The sequence below is a fragment of the Peromyscus maniculatus genome, chromosome 17 (genome assembly GCF_049852395.1).
Source record: "Peromyscus maniculatus bairdii isolate BWxNUB_F1_BW_parent chromosome 17, HU_Pman_BW_mat_3.1, whole genome shotgun sequence".
NCBI classification, from domain to species: domain Eukaryota; kingdom Metazoa; phylum Chordata; class Mammalia; order Rodentia; family Cricetidae; genus Peromyscus; species Peromyscus maniculatus.
In genome coordinates, this window is record NC_134868.1 from 59,423,359 (window position 1) to 59,447,308 (window position 23,950).

At 51.3% G+C, this 23,950-nt stretch overlaps 1 protein-coding gene across 2 annotated transcripts in view; it reads right to left on the reverse strand.

The window, feature by feature from the left end:
- Window positions 1-23,950, reverse strand: part of Col4a2 (collagen type IV alpha 2 chain) — a 142,551-nt gene that overhangs the window by 28,449 nt on the left and 90,152 nt on the right. For both annotated transcript variants that reach the window (XM_006981330.4, XM_006981331.4), the window contains exons 7-21: window positions 20,643-20,759; window positions 19,146-19,217; window positions 18,458-18,493; window positions 18,287-18,349; window positions 16,596-16,631; window positions 14,676-14,717; window positions 12,884-12,976; window positions 12,092-12,127; window positions 11,017-11,067; window positions 10,359-10,403; window positions 6,468-6,521; window positions 5,963-6,029; window positions 5,294-5,404; window positions 4,704-4,853; window positions 36-128 (exon numbers count right to left, since the gene is read on the reverse strand). In XM_006981330.4, coding sequence (XP_006981392.2) covers window positions 36-128; window positions 4,704-4,853; window positions 5,294-5,404; window positions 5,963-6,029; window positions 6,468-6,521; window positions 10,359-10,403; window positions 11,017-11,067; window positions 12,092-12,127; window positions 12,884-12,976; window positions 14,676-14,717; window positions 16,596-16,631; window positions 18,287-18,349; window positions 18,458-18,493; window positions 19,146-19,217; window positions 20,643-20,759 — 1,066 coding nt within the window. The remainder of the gene's footprint in view (window positions 1-35; window positions 129-4,703; window positions 4,854-5,293; window positions 5,405-5,962; window positions 6,030-6,467; window positions 6,522-10,358; window positions 10,404-11,016; window positions 11,068-12,091; window positions 12,128-12,883; window positions 12,977-14,675; window positions 14,718-16,595; window positions 16,632-18,286; window positions 18,350-18,457; window positions 18,494-19,145; window positions 19,218-20,642; window positions 20,760-23,950) is intronic.

Sequence of the window (23,950 nt, forward strand, 5' to 3'; positions counted from 1 at the left end):
TGATGGTGGCCGCCACCCACCCTGGCATCCCTTACCTTTCCATCCTTTCTGCCCTCGAGTCCCCGGGAAACCTGAAGGTCCTGGGTAACCCACTCTTCCTTCTGATCCTTTCAGGCCAAACAAGAAGCCTAGGAGACAGTGCACAGGACAGGAACATCCGTGAGATACAGCATCAGGGCCATCACAGGCTTTCAGGACATGAACATCCGTGAGATACAGCATCATGTCCATCACAGGCTCTCAGGACATGAACATCCATGAGAGACAGCATCAGGTCCATCACAGGCTCTCAGGACATGAACATCCGTGAGAGACAGCATCAGGTCCATCACAGGCTCTCAGGACATGAACATCCGTGAGAGACAGCATCAGGTCCATCACAGGCTCTCAGGACATGAACATCCGTGAGAGACAGCATCAGGACCATCACAGGCTCTCAGGACACGAACATCCGTGAGAGACAGCATCAGGGCCATCACAGGGTCTCAGGACAAGAACATCCATGAGATACAGCATCAGGGCTATCACAGGCTCTCAGCCAAGTCTACTCCGGTTTCCTTTGGTCCCACACCAGCACCTCCAAAGACAGACACTTGGACAGTCACGTGACCACACCCCTCAGGGCAGGACAGGAACTAGAGCCTGCAAATTTAGCTTTTCCATCAATATGTCAAGACTGGTGTCTTTCCTTCTGAGAAACACCCAGTCCAAACAAAGATTTGGCCTTTTCAGCCACATAACTGGAATTTCAAGATGGCCACACATTTCTATTCTCCTTCAGAGACCCTGCCCCGAAACCACAAGGAAAAAAAAAAACCCACAAGAGTTAAGATAAACCTCTCTCTCCACTCTGTCCTCTTTTGGAGCAGATGTACCCTGTTCTTTCAGTTCTCTATGCACGCGTGAACGCACAGCAGGTGTGTAAACATGTGTTCACTGTAACTAATGGGAATCCTCCTGACAAACTGGTGATAGGTATTGTTGACCTCACTGAATGATCTTGACCCTGACCTTCCTCTCCTAGGCCCCTTTCCTCTCCAAGGGTTGGAGTAATCACTGCAGTGCCCCAGTGACTGCCCAGATGTCTATCAGGTGACCAGAGGAGACTAAGGCTACACATCCTGAGAGGCCTTTGGGAAGGCTGCCACCTGGTGGTGGACACCAGGCTGCATTTCAGGCCAGCATGGTTGGGAGGGGTAGCTGAGCATGGACTCCTGGGCTCCCCACGGTCTTACTCAGTGTAGCCTAGGCTGGCCTTGAACTTACAGGGACCCTGCCGTCTCAGCCTCCCAAGTGCCAGGACTCCAGGTGTGAGCCAGCAAGCCTCACCCAGTTAGATCTAGTGGTGCGCAGAGCTCCTACAAACACCTCTAGATGCTTGTGGCTGAACAGGAAGTGGAAAGGATGTGAAAGCAGCAACTTCAAAGGCTGATGGACAAGGGCCGTGGGATGGTGTGTGTGAGCTCCTAGGGAAGCAGCGGCTTGTGAGCAGTGGTGGCGGCGAGTGAGCACTGTTCTGTGTAATCTGATCTGGCCGCGCATCTAACACAGCCTCACTCACTCGTTCATCCATCCATTCATCCACCATGAGCTGGCGCCTGAGCTATGTATGCCAGGCTGCGAGCCAGGAGCTGCCTCGAGCTGGCAGCTGAGATGCAGGGACGCAACTAACGCAATCAGCAAACAAACATGAATTTTCAGATTATAGCCAGCACCGTGAGAGGGCATCTGGGAGCAGCTGATTTAGAATCCCTGGTGCCCAGAGAGGGCTTTCTGGGGAAGTGATATGAACTACAGCTGATAGAAAGAGCTGGCCAGGCAGGGAGCTGGAGGAGTACCCACAAATGGACAGAATGACCAAATGGCTCCCTAACAGTAGGCAGCCATGACCAGGGGATGAGTAAAGGTCCATGCGGGAGTGTTGGCATGGAGGAGAGGAGGGGAGGGGACCCTCTTGGGCTTTGATTGGCCAGGAAGGGGAGTGGGAGGTGGCGATCTGCAGCTCCACTCTGGGCATTCTGAGGTTAGGGACTCCTGAGACCCCGTGCTGGCTGTTTCCAGTGAGAACTTTGTAGCTCAGAGCACGGAGGAGGAGTGGCCATGTTTGCACTGTGCTACGTCCCCATTGGAGAGTTTACCGAGGTACAATGATGACAGAAGGAATCAGAGAGGATTTCAGGGGCTCCATCAGCTACGAGAGATTGGGGGGGGGGCATGTGAGAAAGAGAGCCGCAATGAAGAGCCACCGATAAGTCCAACAAAGTGTCCAGAGAGGTGAGAACGGTGGACAGGCCTCAGGGAAGGGAGAGAAGAGATGCCCGTGTGGTCTGTCTAGGAGCTGCTGAGGTCTGGACTGGGCTCTAACCTAAAGCTTCCAGCCCTCTTGACAGGTGAGGAGAGAAGCAGATTGTAAGTAGAGGGATTCATCACCTGGACTTTAGGAGCATTGCCATTTAAAACTAGAGACCTGTCATTGAGGACAAAGAGAGACATCCTTCTTGGGAGGGAGTAAGGCCTTCCCCCAGGCACAGAGTGCCGTCTGTCTCCCCCCTGGCATATTTCCCTCTGTTGAATTCATTCATAATTTTGAACAAGTTCTTTGGGATGTGGGAGATCTCAACAGGACTTCCATGAAGAAGCCAATAGCTGATTCGGTCAGCTGAATTCGAAATGGCACCAGCAGAGCCTTTCACCTCAAAAGACGGCTGGCATCAAGGTTTGCTCTTAGTCTGGTGTGAATGGCTAACATTCTGCTTTCCTGCAGCCGCAGCACATGAAACAGGGTTAAACGCGGCTCCCGAGAAAAGACTCCAAAAATTTCAGTTCAGAGAAAGGCTGAAGTCCGTGGGACTCCTGGTTCCCAGTACTAAGTTACAAGGTGGATACTAAGTTGTGAGCCGTACTTCTAAAAGCCAAAAATCGGCTACTTTTCACAGAAGAGGTTGTTAGAGAAGCAGGTGGTAACAATGTGTCTCCCAGAGGAAACAACTGGAGAAGAGCTAAAGCCGGATGCTTTTAGTTGATGCTTTCCTACACCAGTCCATCTTCTATATACATCTTCTTATCAGCTGATAATCAGTGTCAGACAGCTGACGAGATCTGTTCACTTATGTTAGTTTATCTGTCAGTGAGGCTGTGAACAGCTTAGTGAGCAAAATTCACACATGAAGATGTTCTATGCTCCTGACAGGATGGAGTGACAGGGACAGTGTCCTCACACATGGCGTGCTTTTATGCTTTTGACACATGCAAGGAAAACCCTTCCGATGCTGCACACAGGAAAGACAGACTCATAGAAATTCATATGTCATCAATAAATATTTTCCCGTCAACATTAATAAATACAACTCATGCCATAAACACTACTTTCAGCATAACAGGAAAAATTAAGAAATAGCTTTGCTCAGCTGCAGCATCCAGGGAAATAACACTTCAAACTTTTCAAACGAATGTGCTGTCTTCCAGATGAAAGAAAGCTGAGAAAGCGGAGTCACAGCAAGTTAAGATGTCACTGGAGAATATGAAGGAGGAGAAGAAGTGACTGGCTTTCCATGTATTTATTTTGTATAAGTATTTCTTTCTATGGAAGAAATACTGCCAACGATTTTCCTTCTGCAGATGGTGTAGAAGAATCTTCCCAAAGCAATTAAAACAGCCTCTGAATTTGAAGTTTAACTAAAACCTAAAACTATCCATTAGCAAATAGGATGCCCTGTCCCCTGAAGGGAGGACTCAGAAGATGCCCTGTCCCCTGAAGGGAGGACTCAGGAGATGCCCTGTCCCCTGAAGGGAGGACTCAGGAGATGTCCTGTCCCCTGAAGGGAGGACTTAGGAGATGCCCTGTCCCCTGAAGGGAGGACTCAAGAGATGCCCTGTCCCCTGAAGGGAGGACTTAGGAGATGCCCTGTCCCTGAAGGGAGGACTCAGGAGATGCCCTGTCCCTGAAGGGAGGACTCAGGAGATGCCCTGTCCCCTGAAAAGAGGACTTAGGAGATGCCTGGCCCCCTGAAGGGAGGACTCAGGAGATGCCCTGGCTGAGGAGGATGGCTTCTGTGGATGTCCGGCTCAAAACTATGGTACATGATCAACTCCTCAGTAGATAGGGTGTTCTTGATATAAGGCCAGCACAGACCATCACAACCTGAAAACGCTACCTTAGCAGTCTCGGGGACCATCCCAGCTGCTGTGAGATCACCCTGGCTGACTCAGAGACCAGCTCCACTGCTGTGGGGCGGCAGGCTGGCCAAACTTCCATCCTCTCTGCCACCGTTCCTTTTTTGCGGCTACCTTTTCTTGTCATCAACCTTTATCTCCTGTGACCTTGACTTTGCAGTGACAGAGAAGCTGATGTTATCACACCCTGAACCAGACTGTTGGAGCAGAGGAGAGGGGCTGTGAGTTAAGACAGGAGATGCCTGCAGAGACCTGGGGACAGTGATTTCAGCTCAGAGCTCCTTCCAGACACAGCATCTTAGACGTCCTACCCAAGTCCCTGCAGCCACAGTCCACTGTGTAAGAGCTGTGGGATTGCTGCTTCTCTACCAGCGGAGAGGTAACCCCTGCTGTCATGGTTCCGGCGTGGACCCTGGGAGTGTCCACCACATCCTCATCCACTGGCTTACTGAATCAACTCAGAGCCACTTAACAAAAATCCCGGATGACATTCAGCTTGGTTAGGCTCTGGGTGAACACCAGCCACTCACCATCTGGTCCAGGTGGGCCCGGAGGTCCAGTGGCTCCTTGGAGACCTGGTTTTCCATCAACTCCTGGTGAACCTGGATAGCGTGCTGGGTGGCCCGGTTCTCCCGAGAAGCCCTTGGGTCCCATCTCCCCTGGAAGGCCTCTCTTTGTATCTGAAACCCAAGAGCATTCACAGTAGGTGAGTGTTCTGATATTCAAAGCCTGTGTCAGCTTCATGTCACAGGGGACCACCATCAGGGACAAGTGTCACGGACTAGCTAACACAGAAGTGACAGCCTGTACGCTTCTTCACAGCTTGTCTACTTTTACAACTTGCCCAATGGCCTGGGACTATCACCATTTGCTGACAACATTGGACCGCACCCCGCTTCTTCCATCCAGGGACCAGATCACACCAATCACCCGTCAGTGTCACAACCTAACCTAGCTGGTGGTTACGGCTGCATGTGCCTTCATCTCATCAGTAGCTGAGGCTACTCCATGTAAAGGAAGGATGGAGCCACAGGAAAGCCACATGCGTGGCCAGCAAAGCCTACTGGTCCATGCCCACACCTGAGACCAGGTACCTTCTGATGCTACAAAACTCCATTACCTTCATCTCCAACAGATGGGCCTGGGGGCCCCATGGGGCCAGGGTCTCCCGGCTCGCCTCGGCTTCCTGGCTCCCCATGAGCACCTGGGGATCCTGGGTCACCTCTGATACCTGCAACCAAGACAGGTCCCTTGCGGTGAGAATCACTGTCTAGGAGCAAGCCCCCCACCATAGCAACGAGGATGACATTTACAGGCACGGCAGGCATCCATTTCCCAGCGGGTACATGATGTACAGAGGGAGGCGGGGAGTGTGCAAACTCACAGCCTCGCTGGGTAAGATCCTGATGAATATAAGACAACGCAGAGGCACAGAGGATGCCAGAAAGACACACAGAGGTTTCGGGGAGAGCAAACTGACTTGAGAGGACTCAGTGGAATTCTAGGTGTTAAAAGCTAGAACCTGTGCTGCTCCTAGAAATGCAGAAGTGCCCTCACTTACAGATGGGATCACATCTGGAAGACAGCGAGTGTTGTCAGGCAGAGCCAAAGTGGCTGTTTCTGATGGCACCTTCAAGCCACCAGGGAAGCTGGGCTGTCCCTGAAGGCTGTGTTCTGAACACCTTCATTTTGTTTCACTTGGAAATCTGTCTGGAGAGTTTATGACTTTGTTCCTGACAGAAGAGGGCTCATGTGAGGCCACGTCATGCACTGAAGCTTTTGTACCAACCTTTTGCCAGGGCTGGATGGGGTGAGTAGGCAGGGGGTCCTGGGGGGCCTTGTTCCCCACGTTCTCCCTAGGGGAAAGGAGACACTGTGAGTCTAGCCTTCCGGAGTTCTCTTCATTTACATACTGCCCAGGAGTGGGCAGAATGTGGAACTGGTTTAACAGGGCAGGTTTTCCGACTAGCCAACCTGGACTGTTCCCATGGCAACATCTCTACCATGTGACAGTGGGGAGTCCCTGCATCCCAGCCACCAGACAGATATAAAAGGGAACACTGCAGCCTGTGAGGATCTCCTTGTGAAGCCCTTGCCAGGGTTAGGGATGCCGGAAGCGGCTGGGAGACTGTGTGATCGTTTTTTTAGGCTCGGAACTTCACAGTGTTGACGTCTGAACCATCTGGTGACTGGAGAGGGGGGCACAGCATGGAGATGCAGGGACACCCAACACCATCTGCTCTGGAGAGCGCCTCATGTAAACTCCAGATACACCCACACACTTCCCTGCTCACCTTGGGTCCTCGGGGTCCACTGGGGCCTTGGAAACCATCTAGGCCTCTGCTTCCCTGCAAGAAAGATATGGGCTTGTTATCTCCACCTCCAGAAATCAACCCCACGCCACTTCCACCCGCACAGCCCAGGCAGCCACCAAGCGTCCCCTTAGTGCCCCTCCTACCCAGTGCACCATCAACCCCCTCATGTCAGATGCACGGACGTCTCCAAAGCTGCCTTGCCTGTCCCAGGAGCCAGAGCCCAAAGGCGGCTTTTGTCTGTAGTGCCTGTCAATTCTCTGTTAGTCCCTAATGTTTTCCTTTTTTTCAGATTTATTGTATGTGTATGAGTACCACATGTATGCATCTGTGCCATGGGAGTGGCTGGTGCCTGTGGGTGTCAGAAGCGGAAGTCAGATCCTGGGCTAGGGTTACAGATGGTTGTGAGTGACCAAGTGGGCGCTGGGAGCAGAACCCAGGTCCTCTGCGAGAGCAGCAAGTGCTTTTAACCACGGAGCATCTTCCAGGGCCCTCCTGGGTACTTTTTCTTTGTCGTCCCCCCCCCCCCCCCCCGTGTTGGTGTTGAGAATACTGGACAGCTTGTGCGTCTGCCCCAGTGGCACCCTGTAATATGGTCCCCCACCCCCTCCATTCCCCACCCAGCATCCTAGTGAGCAGGGGACTGTGGAGGACCTGTCTCCATCCGCAGGGGCAGCCATGCTTCCTCACGCCTCACTCTAGGGACCAGAGAGCTAGCTGCCCCTGCTAGCAACTTCTTAACTGATCAGTGGGGTCACACCTGATCTGTGGGGTCACACCCGATCCACTGGTTAAACTTTCCCTCCATGACGAGTTTTTAAAAATTCCTGTTGCCACCGAACAGAAACCCCAGAGTCTCTTGATTTGGAATTTCTCTTTTCATTAAAAAAATCCTTAACACTAATTTGGTCTCCGGTTTTCTCAAGTGCCTATCAACAAGGAAGCTGGACTGGCGTGTAAAGCTTCCTGAGAAGCTAGTTCTTCTTGCAAAAGACCACATACGGCAAAGCCCCCAAGCCACATCAGGGTGAAGTAAAAATGGTCCTGTCTGGTTACTTTTACAGATTTTTCAAACCCAGGAGCCCACATGCTGTTTGACGGACTAAGATTGTGTAAATTTTTTTCTTTCCCTTCTTTCTTTTACAGGGCTGTGGCTGACTCTGGGCCTCTCACACTAGGTGGAGCCGAACATTCAAGAGTGGTTGATTTTATGTTGTTCGGGAGAGAGAGAGACCCTGAGCCCTCAAGGAGACTCATCAGCAGAGGCCCTCAGTAGCTGGCAGGAGTGCACTGTCAGGAAGCATTTACAGCTAGGCTCCCAGAGAACGTCTCCTCCAATGCCGAACAGAAGGCTGCTGTCTCATGAGTATGCGTTCCCATGTCTTTCTGGACTCTAGGTTTGTCCTCAGCCCCGTGGCACAAAGAACAGAACCTAGTGAAATCTAACTTAGGGGCCTTGGGGGAAAGACTTCTCCTGGGCTCAGTCTGAGAGGGCCGTGGGGCAGGAAGGCACAGCACCATGATGCCACTGAGTGCCCAGTCTGTGGGCACAGCTGTGCTGCCTGCCTGTACCTTCTCCCACGGAGCTGGAAAATCACACCTGGGCAGATGTGGGGTCTGAGGAGTTCTGTGGCAATCCAGGGGTCCTGTCCACACAGGGATGGCCTTTTCCTATGCGGTGCACCCCCACTACACTGTGGTCAGTGCATGGTCCCGGGAGACTAGGTCTCCATGAGCACGCTCTACAGTTGCTCCAGGGTGGGAGAAGACCTTGCCGTCATTAAACAGGTTTACCCGAGTGAGGGAAATGATTACATTTCCGAAAATGTAATACAACCAAATGCATAAGCCGTTCACGTTGCTAGGTGTCCATGTCCATGTGTCCTTGTGTCCATGTGTCCGTGCACACAGGCATGTGCCGAAGGTTCTTTGTTCTCACAGGGAGGCAGGGGCTTCCCTAAGACACATGGCTTTCTCTGCTTCCTCCTTCTCTGGCACGCTGCTTTAATGGGTCACTGTTCACAGTGGCTCCTTGGAGCTGCCTTGGGTTCTGGCTCCTAAGGCCAAAGCTTCAGCACATCTGGAAAGCTCATGTGGAGGCAGCAGCTGGGCCAGTCGGATAATGTGGTTTGTACTAACACGCAGTATGATGAGTCATTTGTGTATGTCTGCCTATTTCCCTATTTTTTCAGTTGGGTAAACTATTTCTTCCTCTGACCCATTTAAGCACAGATGTCTGTTTCTTCCCAAGCTACAGAGAGAAAGCTGGATGGCCACCCCGATCATACTGGTGCCTGAGCAGCAGCAACCAGAGGACCCAGGGCCGAGGGCTTGCCGGGCCATTGTCTAGGGGTCTAGTCTTCATGGACCTGTAGGTCCAGGGGCAGCTGTGCGGAACCACAGTTTTAGACATGACAGCTCCCTTGTGTTCCCTGAAGACTGACAACATGTCACCCGCCCACCTCAGCGATACACTGACTGATTCAGCTGGGTTTTGGGTGTAGTGTCCGCCTCAGTTGCCTCTACAGTATCTGCCTCCTTAAGCTAGTGAGTGGCATTCTGGCCTTGGTTGGGACGCAGGAGGGACAGTCATTGCCTCTAGTGTGTTACCTCTGGGGACACTCTTAGCAAGGACTAATGTGACAGATAGTTGGATGTAGTTAGGGTGAGGCCGCCAGCCTGCATTTATGGTCAGCCAATGAGAAGAAATAAGAACAGCCATGACCTTGATCTCCATGGTGCACCGTCAGTGCCAGAGCTTGGCGCATAACTGGAGCTATGGAGGTCAGCCAGGACACCTGGAGGCAAGACTACCTGCTGTCCCAGACCAGGCACACAGCTCTGCTGTCTTAGTTCAGCCTCTGGGCTCCACAGCGTCATGTGGATACCTGCTGTGGCAACGTGAGCAGGATTCACGGGGAGCTGGCATTCTGAGGCTGCTCTCTGGGCACCTGACAGGACAGAGGGGTGGAGACACCAGCCATGGGACCCTGCGTGTGCACTCTGGTGCGGACTGCAAGCTGACTGGAGGCATGGCTGTATCTTGGGGCAAGTAAATGTGGTGTCAGTGTGTACCCCACGGCTTCCTAGCATGTGTGGGTGCATATGTGCCGAAGTGGGGTGACCCCCTACGTGGGGGAAACATAGAACAGCATGGCACAAATGGGCTTATTATTTCTTCGTTGCCAAGTTATGAGCATGCTAGGTTACATGACCCTGGAGGCTGCCATAGATAAAGCCAGATCCCAGGACTGTGGGTGACAGGATGGTGCTGGGCTCTGCACTCGGTGGCCTGAATTGTTTGCGTACAATGAATGCTGTGAGTAAATAAACCATTAATTAGATAAAAACATTTCTAAGTGTACTTCGTGCTCCAGCTAGTGTTTAGTTGATGCTAAATCTTGTCTGGACCTATAATAAATTTCTCACACACATTTTCTTTTCTTTTAAAAAGTAAAAGAAAAAAAAAAAGAAAAAGAAAAGAAAAGAAAACTGTGCCACACACAGGGGAAAAACAACCAGGTGATCATCAAACATAAGCAAATATCACAGTATGTGTAGATCTCTAAGGAACAGAGGGGGACTCAGTCACTCAGATGACAACCTATGTGTGACAATGACACAGAGGTGTGTGATGCCCGGGCTGGGGACCTAGTGACAGAGGCCTGGGACTAGTGGACTGATGGGCACAGCCCAGGCAGATGTCAATGCTCCACTGGGGCTTTGAGAGCTGGCATGATAACCTGGGAGCCTGTCAGTGCAGGGGACATCCCCAGTGGGCTTTGGGGACAAATGCAGTTTTCTGAGATGTCACTTGTAATAGGCATGAGGTTCCGGGCCCAGGACACTTCACATTTCGTGTGTCAGACTTACTTTCTGCCCGAAGATTCCTTTTTCTCCGTCAAGGCCAGGAAGACCCTGTGTCGTTGAACAGAAAACACAGCAATAAACCGTCTAGAAGAGGTGACGAAATTCCCCGGAGGGCTGCATGGCTGTACCAATGACTGCGTGGCTGTACCAATGACGGATGAGCAGCCTTCTGCTTTCAAGGTTTGGAACTTAGGTGCAGGTGGCCAAACCCCACCCCAGGGGCTGAGGTGGCTGCTGATGCTCATGGCCCCGAAGGTGACATCTCTCTCTTAAAGATGAGCCTCCCCATGAGGGAGGGACAGTCTTACTGGACTCTGGGTGACCAGAAATGAACCTGCATTCTAGATCCTCTCTGCAGTTTGTTGCAAAGATTGTCTCATACCATAAGGAACCTTCAGGGCAGGTACAGTATTTTAAAAACTTCAGCATGGGGTGAGCATGGGTTCATGAGTTGTAGCAAATGCACCCGAGGGGATGTCCCTGGTGGTGTATGCCCAGCTGGTTGGCTGTGCCCAGGGTGGGGCCAGAGGGCCATGGGAAACCTCTACTTTTTGCTCAGTTTTTCTGTGAACCTCAAAAACTGATCTAAAAAAAGAAAATATGTTTCAAGAGCAAAAAGCCAACTAGCCAACCAGCCAGCGTTATACAGTGCATGGCTCACCCGCGCTCCCGGGAATCCCATGATGCCTTCCTCGCCCTTCAAGGTGGTGCCCTAGGAGAGAGAAACAAGAATGTGAGGGGTGCCTAGAGCTGAGTCCACCAGTGGGATGCTCTGCAGCCTTCCCAGGCCCCTCAGTGACAGGATGATACAACAGGTAATGTGGGGGTAGGGAGAGCAGAGGGCTGTGTGGGGGCCACCTTTATCCAGGGTGCCACATGCCACCACCACAGGGTGAGGAACAGTGAGGAGGAAGAGCTAGAAGGTGAGCCACACTGGATGGGACACACAAGATTGGGCCAGAGTAGAGGCCAGCCTGTCTCCCTCCCAGCCCCTCATTCACACAGGGTCATGCTCAGCTTATAGCTTAAGATAATGTTAATTCCTTGCGCAGCCTTGGTGCAGTGGGAAGGGGCTTGGACCTGCCTAGGCTCAGTGTGCTGGGCTCTGCTGACTCCCCATGGGAGACCTTGATTTGGGGGATATGGGGATGCGGGGTGGCTTGGGAGAGAGGGCTGGGGGGTGGGAGGAGGGAGGAGGGGGGATCTGTGGGTGGTATGTGGAGTGAGTAGAAAATTTCTTAATGAAGAAAAATGAAAAAAAAGATTATTATAATTATATTATAATATATCCAATATTATACCAAATGTATTATGTATCTTTGATACCTTCCCATGTAGAGAAGTGCATGAGAACCCAAGAACCCAAGGGCTAAGACCAAGAGCACACTGCACCATTCAGAGCTCACCCACCGTTCAGAGCTCACCCCGCTGTTCAGAGCTCACCCACCATTCAGAGCACACCCACCGTTCAGAGCACACCCACCATTCAGAGCTCACCCACCGTTCAGAGCTCACCCACCATTCAGAGCTTACCCACCATTCAGAGCACACCCACCGTTCAGAGCACACCCACCGTTCAGAGCTCACCCACCGTTCAGAGCTCACCCCGCTGTTCAGAGCACACCTCACTGTTCAGAGCTCACCCAACCATTCAGAGCACACCCCACCGTTCATTCTCACAGGAGCCCCGGAGGCGGCGCAATCACAGAAGGAAAGAGTTTCATCGCTGCACTTACTGGTATTCCCGTCTCTCCTTTGCTTCCCTTCTCACCCTGCGAAGAACATACAGAATAAGAAACGCTTGCACCTTTGAGACCGGCGGTACTTAAGCACCGATCCCGGCTTAGGATGCGGGGTTAAAAAGTACTTGATAGAACTTTAGGCAATCTTGATGAATTCCTGGCAATTGATAACAGCACCAAATGCTGCAGCTTCAAAACCCAAATGCAAAAACGATTATTTTTCTAGAATGTTCACAAGATGAATGAATTCTTATGTGATTTGTGATGTGTCTGGAAGCCTTTCTCTCTTCCTCCTGAGCAGTTATCTGCGCCAGCAACAGGGCACAGGCACTTCTGAGCATCCAGGGAGATGGATGCTAGCTCCCACATATCCATCCCACAGTGGGAGAACACACCCTAAGAAGACCCCCGAATGACCACACTCAGTCAAATAAGGTCTGCTTAGGAAGAGGCAGTTAGTTGGAACACACTAACATCTCAAGTCAAGAGGCTTTAAAAGCAGCATAGACTTTCTCCACTCTATTTTTGGATTGTTTCGGACTGGCAGGTCCTTGGCCCATCTTGGCGGCCCACACTTCAGATCCTGCAGCTCACAATCGCCTCCTGCTGGCTGGAAGGAACCGCGCAGTCCCTCTGAGAGCTGGTGCAAATCTGATTTTTTTTTTTCCTTCCCAATTTTGTGGTGAGGTCTTTCCCTTCTTAGGATGCAACTGTTTGCATAAAATGAAGCAAGTGACATCTGCACCCTCCTTTTCCTAGGTCAACGGGGAATGACCGCCCTTTTACCTTGTACAGATCCGGATGGTATGTTGTCGTTGTGGGTCCAAAAAGCGTGGTGTCGGATGGGATCCCGTTGGGTCCTGGCTGCCCTACGTCACCCTGCAGATTGTTCAGCAAAAGCGACAGTTTTGAATCAGAAGAAGGGTACGTAACTTGGGTGACAGCACAATCCTACCACACACGCTATTTTGTTTCGCATATTACTGAATGCCTGCTTTGTGTCGAAACAAAAATCATTCTAAACCATCATATCACCATATCAAAATCAAAATCATAATCTAAAATCGCGTGAACCAAACTTCCACTAGTAATTGTTTAGAACTGATGTGTCGAGGTCACAGAGATTACTAATAATTCTACACTGTACCTGCTTCTGTGGGATGCAGCCTTTGGTAGATTTCTTTCTTTTTTTTTTTTTTAATTCAACATTTTTTTTTTTGATTAAGAAATTTTCTACTCACCCAATGTACCACCCACAGATCCCATCTCCTCCCTTGATAGATTTCTATACAAGGAAGTTGTCAGGTCTGACTCTGGTGTTACTGCAAACTAAAGGTGTTGTATACGCTAAAGAGCAAAGGCTAGACCAAATATCTCAAGGAGGCGGTCAGTGCGTTTGTGTCAGTAACAGTGATGGCCACCAAGCCGCACACCTTTCTCCTGAAACCGATGAACACACACAAACCTGACTGACTTTTCTTCTGCCAGTTCCACACACACGACATCTGAGATTGAGCTCAGCTATCATGTAACCGGAAGCGCAGCAGATGAGTGCTGGGTCACCCTCTGAAGAAGGCTGCTGTGTGTGTTCTGAGTGCTAACACGCTTGAAGACTGTCTGAGGCCACAGTACCCATGACGGCCTTGCTGTGTTCGTTAGCATCCGATTGAGGCCTGCCTTTTGTGGACTGCAGACCTGACTTCATCTCCACGGTCCCCCACGTGACCACTCCCTCCCACTAGTGAACTCTTCCCAGGTCCTTATTCCTTTCATTTTACACTATTACTGGGGGATATTTCGTTGTAGGGGACTTTACATTTTTATGTGTTTTGATCTTTAATTCCCCCCCCCCCCAATATCTTAGGAATTCTGATTTCCACCTATGGAATTCAATGACAGCATGCACATAGTAGAGCCAGAGGGACAGATCTGCTCAGTGAGCAGCCAGGCTCACGGGTGAATGAGAATGGGGTTGGCTGGATGGGGTGGGCGCCATGTTCCTCTTCCAGGCTACGGGTCTTGGAAGGATAGCAGTAGGCGGTAACAGAAGTCACATAACCCTTTCGTGACTGAACTCAGCCAGGGCGGCCGTGTGATTGTTCCCTGTGGTAATTCCAGATTATTCTTCAGTTGAGTCCCCCCACTTTTTGCTTCAAGACAGGGTTTCTCTGTGTAGCCTTGGCTGTCCTGGGACTCACTCTGTAGACCAGGCTGGCCTCGGACTCACAGAGATCCGCCTGCCTCTGCCTCCATGTGCTGGGATTAAAGGCGTGCGCCACCACCGCCTGGTTCAGCTGAGTCCCTTTAATCATCTCTGGGTCCCACACCTCAGAAGTCACTCTTAGGGGACACTTCCACTTCCCAGTCCTTAAGGTAGGCGGAAGTCACATGTCCCTGTCAGAATCTACGTCAGCCTAGACAGCTCACATTCATGTCTCACTGATCCACAATTGTCCCTGGAGTGTGGGCGACCTGACACTCGACACAATTTCAAATTGTGTGTTTGCAGGTCACCTGGGGAGCACCAGGTCACCCTGGGCAGTGATGGTCACTAGTTCCTGTCACCAGGTCTCTTTACCTTTTCGCCCTTCTCTCCGTAAAAACCAAGTCCTCGGTTGCCCTGGAAACAGAGATGGTGTCTATGAGTTTGTAAGAATCAAGAATGACAGCGAACTGAAAGATTATTTTTAGAAGAAAAGAGACCAAGCCCTCCCTGAACTGTGACCCTTGTACTTTAGGAGCCAAGCGCCTCTGCCTGGTCCTCTGCCTGAGGAGTGAGTGGTGGAGAGGGATCCTGTCAGCTCACACATTAGCACTCGGCCCATCCAAGGGAGGTCAGAGTTCACCCTCAGGTTCTGGGTCCTCTAACGTAAAGTGCAGCCCAGATGATTGTCCAGACACCGTAGCTGGAGATCCAAGTCATCTCATTTTGGTAAAAACCACCCTAACTTCATAGAAACATTCCTTTCTTTCTAATGATTTTAGGGGACTTCACGCCGATCGCATTTCATATTTATGTGCCTGTTTGGATTGTTTTCTGAGGCGAAGTCAGGCCTGCGTCTCAGCCAGTGTTTATCTAACAGTTCCTCTGAGGAGCAGCTGGGCTGGAGTCAGCCCTCCCTGACGCCTGGGACCAGCGATGCATGCGAGGAGCCACCCCACAAATTCACACGCGTTTCCACACAGAGCTCTTTCCTCTTGGCCCCAAGCAGCTGCGTCTCTTTCCCAGGGTCTCTCTCTTGCTACAGTGAGCAAGAGTCACACAGGACCCCTCCAGTCTCTCTCGGCAGTCTACTGTCTGCCCCCTCCGATGCTTAGATATCTTTTGAAAATAAAAGCAGAACCTTTAATTAAATTCTGCTTCTCTTGCTTCGCCACCTGGCTGGGAGCTCATATCAAAGCGCAGCATGGCGGCCATGGAGTCCCCACAGCAGTCCCTGTTCAGAGCTGCTTGTCAAAGTTGCCAGGAAGTGACTTGGCCCAGGGTGAGGGGGCTGTTTGTATTTGCAGCAGCCAGGGGAGATCTGAGGCCAGAGCCTGGGCTGGGCCACTGCTTCCTTGGCCCTGCAGCGGAGCAGACTTCCGCTGTCCTTGGCTCTAGGCCCTTCCCATCCTGCTCGGGGGCTGTCTGATGGGGGTGAGTGGGAGGGGGAGTGGGGGGTATCCAGGAGCCTCCTCGAGTTCCAGCTCCAGCTGGAAACTCTGTTGGAGGGATGGGAGCCTAAGGGGTATGGGCGTGGGTGGCAGGCAAGGTCACCAGGGGTCAAAGAAATGGGACTGCATATGGAGCAGGCGTGGGAACATGAAGACCTGCATCTGGAGATGGAGCAGTGGATGGCTCTTCCAAGCTTCCTGCTGGACCCCAGTATCTCTGATCAGATATTTTCCTCATCAGCATTACGGATTCTGGACATTTGTCCAACTTTCCCAGGTCATAACAAACCCTGGCTCTATTCTCCAAGGTTCTAACAAACTACATGTTTGGTTGTGCTTCCATACAATGTAACAAGTACCACACTGTCATGGGAGTAGTGTGGCTCTGGGCCCCCGGCCTGACTCAGTAGCATTGGACATGTCTCTAATGCTGACCTGAGCCTCTGAGGGATGCTCACTATGGCCAGGTAGGATGGGGGTCTCCCACTTCCCTTAAACACAGTGCCCCCCTGCCCGCCCTGGAAAATTGCACCTGCAGATAAACAGGAGCTGCCCCTAGGCTGTTCAGCTGCACCTTTTATCCCGGCTCGTCAGTGTGATTTGCACACAGTCACAGAGGTGTCATGGAGCCCCAAACAGCATCACCCCAGCATCCTCACATCGGCTTGGGCCGGGTGCTCAGACACTCCACAGGATCTCTTCCTACACAGCAAGTCTTAAACTACACAATGGCTCTCAGCGTAGTCTACACCACAAATAGCTGTCAGCCAAGTTGTTCTCTGGTCGAAGAATGCAGGCATTAATCACCAAAGAGCCCTCCCCCGCCTGGTCCCCGCCAACTTACTGGTTGTCCTTTGGGTCCAGGGGGCCCCGGTGGTCCCTGCAGAAATACAAAGACATGCATATTTTTCTTTCCCTCCCAGGACCCAGATGACATCTGTTTGGAGGTCCTGGGAAAAACCATCAACTGTCCCCTTCGAACAGTATGGTCAGAGTTTCCCCACATCTGTCTTGGTGGGATGAAAAGCCAGGAGGAAGACGGGGTCAGTGTCCTTGGAATGCGCTGCTGTCTACCCACAGCTGTTCCTGGTTTGCTTGTGTGTTTTGGGCTGGTGACTTTCACCCGTGTCCTTGATGTGTTTGTTTCTATGCTTTGTGAGGTCCCAGGCTCAGTGACTGCAGCCAGATTCCCCACATGACACTGTCACATTTTGGTGGTGGAATCACAAACGCTCGTGGAAAGAACGGATCTGTAGGTCAATTCCACACTCAGCACCTGCACATCTGCACCCGAAGGTCCTCGAACTGTGTTTTCTATCTGTTCCATACACTTTTCACATGTGTATGTGCATGTGTGTGTGTGCATGCACGTGTGCACGCATGTGTGTGTGCGCATGCATGTGTGCACGCATGTGTGTGTGTGCATGTGCAAGAAGGCCAGTGGCCTTCCTCAATCCCTCCATCACACTCTATTTTTTGAGGCAGGGTCTCACACTAAACCTGTTGCTTACTAATTCAGCTAGGCTGGCTGGTCAGCGGGATTCTGGGATCCTCCTGTCTCTGCCTCCCCGTCTCTGTGATTACAGGTGTGTTATACCACACTCGGTTTCTCACATGGTGCCGGGGACGGGACTCGGGCTGTCATGCTTACACAGCAAGCAGGCCACTGACTGAGCTACCTCTCCAGCCCCTCTGAACTCTATTTAGAGGAAAACCCTAAGCCGCTCAGTTGTGGCTATATGAGTGAGCCTAAGAAGTGCTCTTCCCCCCTCCCCCCATCTCACTCTGTAGACCAGGCTGGCCTCGAGCTCACAGAGATCCGCCTGCCTCTGCCTCCCGAGTGCTGGGATTAAAGGCGTGCGCTGCCACCGAGAAGTGCTCTTAATGAGGCGGAAGTCTTCTCGTGGTGGCCGAGATGTGCTCTGGCCTCAGTGTGGTGGTAGGAGTGGGCGGGGCTTGGAGTGGGCGGGGCTGGGGGAACTGGGTAAGGACTGGGCGGGGCTGGGGAACTGGGTAAGGACTGGGCGGGGCTGGGGAGTGGGCGGGGCTGGGGGAACTGGGTAAGGAGTGGGCAGGGCTGGGGAGTAGGCGGGGCTGGAGAGCACTAGCCCCCCCCCCCCTTCCTTGCAAACCTTCCCTCAGCCGGCTTCTATCCCCTCACACTTTGCTGTGTCCTTGCCCCGGAAGGGAGGGACAACCTGTAGCCTCCGCACAGTGGGCCGTTCTATAAAGGACACCCAGTGTCTCCCCTTCTACAGTGGTTATGGCCCAGGTGGGATGCTCCTGTCTCACACGGCCTGGCCCAGAAAGAAATCTGTTTCCTTCTTCTTGACCTGAGTGGGGTATTTGGTTTGCTTTCTCCAGGGATGATGGTCCCTTGTCACATAGTTAATATGGAACCTGGAGAGCTTACACATGATGGGAGGGACCCCAGCCAGAACCAGTCTGTGGCTCAATGGTACTCAGCAGGTAAAAAAAGGAACATCCACGGGTGACCTGACACGGGCCTGGGGGTGAGCAAGCACAAGGACTTACCGGTCTTCCGGGAGCTCCCACGGGACCCATCTGTCCTATTGGCCCTGGGCGGCCAGGAGGCCCCTGTGGACAGACAAAGAGAGCATGGTTTGAAGACCGGCAGACTGGTGTGTCTACTCCGGTATTTTTCAAGTTCTGTATGGAATAGTCCCTAATGAAAAGGATACTCACCTGGTAGCCGACCAGTCCGGGCTCTCCAGGTTCACCCTGGTTGAGAGGAAACAGGGTTAATTAAGAATTACAATTGTGTGTGTGTGTGTGTGTGTGTGTGTGTGCATATGGGTGAACAAGTTCGTACAGGCACATGGGAGGCCAGAGGTCAATATATTCCTCAGGAGACAGCCACATGGTTTTGTGAGACCGTCTCTCACTGGTCTGGAGTTCCTTAAGTAGGCGACTCTGGATGGCGACTGAACCCAGGGGTCTGCCTGTCCCCACCTCCCCAGTGCTGGGGTTATGTATCAGACACTGTGCCCCACTTCATACATGGGTCTTGGGATTTTTAACTCAGGCCTTATCCTTGCAAGGCAAGTCTTTTTCCGACTGAGCCATCTCCTAAGCCACTGAGAGTTACTGGTGTTAAGCCTCTCTGGGTTCATTTACCTCCACGGCAGAGTTGGAAGTAAGCATGGAATACAGAAGCCCTGACAGACTGAGGTATTTGGTCTGGGGCATTGAGAACACGGGGAAAATAAATCCAACCCAGAGAATATGATGACCCCACCCCCCGCAACCACAGCCTTGAGCTCCCCCATGAATCTGTGAATTCCTTCTTTCACTCGGAGCAAATTCCTAACGAGCTTTGTTGACAGTTTGCATGGGATCCCCGAGTGCCGTCCCCCACCCAGGGCACACATACCCTGTATTTGTCACGTTCTTCTTGAGACAGTGCGTAAGGTTCACCTTTCTGCCCCTTGGGTCCTTGGGGCCCCTAGAGTAGCAGATACACCACAGAAAGAGAAACACAGAAGAATCCGTTATCTTTTAGCATAATCATGATGACACAGGTGACTGCCAGCTTTTGTTCACAATGTCCAGTGTCCCCATGGATTGCATAGGCAACCCCCTGTACCAACTTCCTTAGGGTCTAACTATAAGTCTGAGGCTTTTTATTTCATACTCTTAAGGGTTACAATGGAGGGCTGGAGAGATGGCTCAGAGGTTAAGAGCATTGACTGCTCTTCCAGAGGTCCTGAGTTCAATTCCCAGGAACCACATGGTGACTCACAACCAGCTGTAATGAGATCTGGCGCCTTCTTCTGGCCTGCAGTCATACATGCTGTATACATAATAAATAAATAAATCTAAAAAAAAAGTTACAATGGAAACACTTTATAGGATTTAAACTATCTTCAGAACCTCCACATTCATCCTCTGGCATAGAACTACGTTATCTTTTTTTTGTAATGGTATTGGTGCCCCAACAACATAAACAGGAAGACTCTTAGAGATATGTAATACAGGAGAATGACTTGACTTATGTCAAAGCTAGGCAGTCTGTGCAAACGGGTGCACATTACCTTTGAATATCTATATGTAATCAGTATTTTACAGTGACATGTGTCTCTTGGTCATAAAGCTTAAGTTCGACAGACAGATGAAGTCACGCAGTTCACTGAAACACTGAACCACACCAAAAAGAGACAGGGGTGAGCGGGCGCTGCAAGGTGGAGGTGGAACCCATTGGCCAGAGAAACCAACTTGCCACGGGATGAAGGTGGGGAAGGTGTGGATGCTTGCTCATGGCTTCTTTTCAGTGTTTTCAAAATACAAAGGCTCAATGAAAAAATGTTAGCATAACCTGAATTTGCAAATATAGTCCTCAAAGAACATTTTAGGACTCTTTGCAAAGATCCCAAGAATGAGGTCACTGAATGGACAATTACAGGATTTCTATTGCATATCTGTCTCTTCGTAGATGCTGGAGAACCTGACCACCTTCCGGGTGCCCAGATGATTCCTCAGTGCCAATAGACTCTTGGGACAAGACTCAAGCTTCCTGGTTTAGCTGTGTTATGACAGCCGTTCACTGTTATTTGACTTAGAATACGGAAGGAAATGGTGCGATCTTGGAAGACGGTAGGCAAGAACCTACACCAAACCACTGATCTTCTACCTAACTCTGAGTCACGAACAGAGACAAGGAATTTGTTTGAACCCAGAACAGTCAGCTGCAAAAAAAGGAGGAAAAAAGTGGACAGGAAGAAGAGCAGCTCCCATCAGCTATGAAGGCAAGGACAAGGCGCGGCAGGCGGCCCTCCTTGGCTGAGCCTGGGAAGTGGAGCCAAGGCCACATTATGTTTGGTCCAGTTACACTGACAGGCTAACCATACCACCACGTTGCCCTTATACTCACAGGGAGGCCAGGGAAGCCTCCAGGTCCAGAGGGCCCTTGTGGACCTGCGTCTCCTCTGGTCCCATTGCAGCCATCATAGCCGGGTCTTCCTCGGGGCCCACCTTGCCCTGGGTGTCCCTGGAAAGCAGAATGGTGTGTGAACAGTCGAGCTTTCACATAATTGATCCGTGAAACAGCAGTAAATGTTCTCCCAAGTCACACCACCAGCATAGAGCCAAGGAAAAGATAGCTAAAAAATGGACGAAGGAAGGAATGTAAGATTAAACAGGCGCCGGGCGGTGGTGGCGCACGCCTTTAATCCCAGCACTCGGGAGGCAGAGCCAGGCGAATCGCTGTGAGTTCGAGGCCAGCCTGGGCTACCAAGTGAGCTCCAGGAAAGGCGCAAAACTACACAGAGAAACCCTGTCTCGAAAAACCAAAAAAAAAAAAAAGATTAAACAGGCAAAGATGTAGGTGTGCCTTAAGCAGGTGCAAGGCTTCCTCACAGGCGCCAGGGAACTTGGCCTTCTCTGCCTTGCCCCGGGGGCCTTTCAGGAGGCAGTGGGAAGAAGAAATCCTGCAAGCCTGTGGAGGTTTCCTGAGAGCTGTTGGATGCAGCTGTTGGATGGCTTTACCAGCCTCACTGAATTGTGCTCTGGAGAGTCAGAGAGGCCGGACCGCAAGTGAAGGGGGTAGTCACACCCCAGGGCCGGATCTCAAGTTAAGGGGTAGTCACACCCCAGAGCCGGACCGCAAGTGAAGGGGGTAGTCACACCCCAGGGCTGGACCTCAAGTTTAGGGGTAGTCACACTCCAGAGCCGGATCTCAAGTGAAGGGGGTAGTCACACCCCAGGGCCGGACCTCAAGTGAAGGGGGTAGTCACACCTCAGGGCCGGACCTCAAGTGAAGGGGGTAGTCACACCCTAGGGCTGGACCTCAAGTGAAGGGGGTAGTCACACCCCAGAGCCAGATCTCAAGTGAAGGGGGTAGTCACACCCCAGGGCCGGACCTCAAGTTTAGGGGGTAGTCACACCCCAGGGCCGGATCTCAAGTTTAGGGGATAGTCACACCCCAGGGCTGCACCTCAAGTTTAGGGGGCAGTCACACCCCAGGGCCGGACCTCAAGTTTAGGGGGTAGTCACACCCCAGAGCTGGATCTCAAGTGAAGGGGGTAGTCATACCCCAGGGCCGGACCTCAAGTGAAGGGGGTAGTCACACCCCAGAGCTGGATCTCAAGTGAAGGGGGTAGTCACACCTCAGGGCCGGATCTCAAGTGAAGGGGGTAGTCACACCCCAGAGCTGGATCTCAAGTGAAGGGGGTAGTCACACCCCAGAGCTGGACCTCAAGTGAAGGGGGTAGTCACACCCCAGAGCTGGACCTCAAGTGAAGGGGGTAGTCACACTTCAGAGCCGGATCTCAAGTGAAGGGGGTAGTCACACTTCAGCGCCGGATCTCAAGTGAAGGGGGTAGTCACACCCCAGAGCTGCCTGGACCAGGTTTCTTTGCTGACACAAGTGCTTTAATTGTTTCCTGGTCGTCTGAGACAAGGCCTCACTATGTAGCCTAAGCTGGATGCCAGCTTGAGATCCTCCTGCCTCAGGCTCCCAAATGCTGAGGTTACAGATGTGCACCACCATGCCTGGCAGAGGTTTAGATTTAGGCAAGAGTATCCAAACCCTTCGGCATGTCCACTGAGGAGGCAACATGACCCAGGGCCTGTCAGTGACCCGAGGGGCTTGGGTTGCCCTGAGCGGGTTCTGACAAATGGGGCGGAGCCAATAGTCTACAATTCATGCTTTTTTAGAACACAATCTGTTTTGATATTTACCTCAACAGTACGCATTTAGGTATTTAGGTATGTTTTGTAATTGCGCAGTTTCTTTAAATGATGTATCTTGGTAAAAACCAAACACATTCCAAAGTGGTTTCTGAGGCCATTTGGATGCCTTTTTTTTTTTTTAGATTTGAGAAATTTGGAAAATTTTAAGAGTCTGGGAACAAATCCCACATAAACAATGATATTGAAAAATACTAAAAGAAATTTCTCTCTTTGCACATCTCTTTGCTGTAGGTGGCTTGGCCTGTGCAGTTGTGCTGTGGTGAGTTGGTGGTATCCCTGCTGTTCTGTGGGTTCAGGAGTGTCCCTTCTCCTTTCCGTGGGCCTTCTGGGGAAGGAAAAGAGGGGCTTCTAGACCTGGCCTTTCAGTTCCGCCTCAAGGGATTAGCGTTCTACAGGGTTCACCCGAGCTCTGCTGTCCGTGCGGCATTTCTCTGAGACACACGGCTGAGGTCTTCACCTCTTGGTGGAGACTGCCTAGTGTGGTTCCTTCCTAGAACCGACCCACAGCACTGGAATATGCACACCAACATGGCCTTAGTTTAAAACTGACCTTTGAAGACAGCGTCAAGTCACACTGACCTAAACATCCATCTTTCAGTATCTCATTAGACACTTTTCTTTGGGACACAGCTCTAAGCTCCTCACGGATGCTGCCATACACAGCTTCGACCATGTAACATGATACAGTCCCCTTAAGATCAAGAGGCACAAACGGATGAGCACTGACAAATGACATTCAGGCCACATCATCTGTGCTGTATTCTCTGCAGTGACTCTGGCATCTGTGAGCAGAGCTGAAACTGAGGACATGGTGGCGACTGCCCCTCTAACTTGGTAATCATTTGATATGAAATAAGCATATGCATGAAAAATGAACAAAAATGAGACACATCAGTTTCCACTCCATCCCATAATGTTCCTCCATCTTAATTAATTTGGATTACCAAACCATCAAGACGGAACTGCCGGGCAGTCCAAAGAGTTCCAGGAAGTAGTTTAAAAATGGGCAATTTAGTTCCAGGCTGTTTGTGGGAAAACATCTTTTATGATTTGTTTATCTCTGGAAATGTGTGGATTCTGTATTCAGTCAGTTTCTCAAGATCCCAAGGAATGCAACAATTACTTCATTTTCCCTGACTACTGTGTGGTGTAACCCCAAGTCTGCTGGAGCACACTATGGGTGATACCGAGGACCGGGGCATGCTGAGCTCATGCTCTGCTAAACATGGCCCCCTTCCCTCTGCTCCGCTTCCTTTAAGACTGTGGGGCTATGGTTCTGAAGGCAAAGAGCAGACTTCCTTCCCTGGCTCCTGTTCGTGGTATCAGCCCTGCTAGTGAGGCTGGGGAACCGTCTCTTTCCCTGTGTGCACAGCAAGAGAGCAGACACATGCCAGCAGGACCCAGACACGGTGAACATGGGTGAGGTTCACAGAGTCCATGCCTCTAGCCATAGCGGCTGACAGGATGAGGTGATAAACACACTCATCC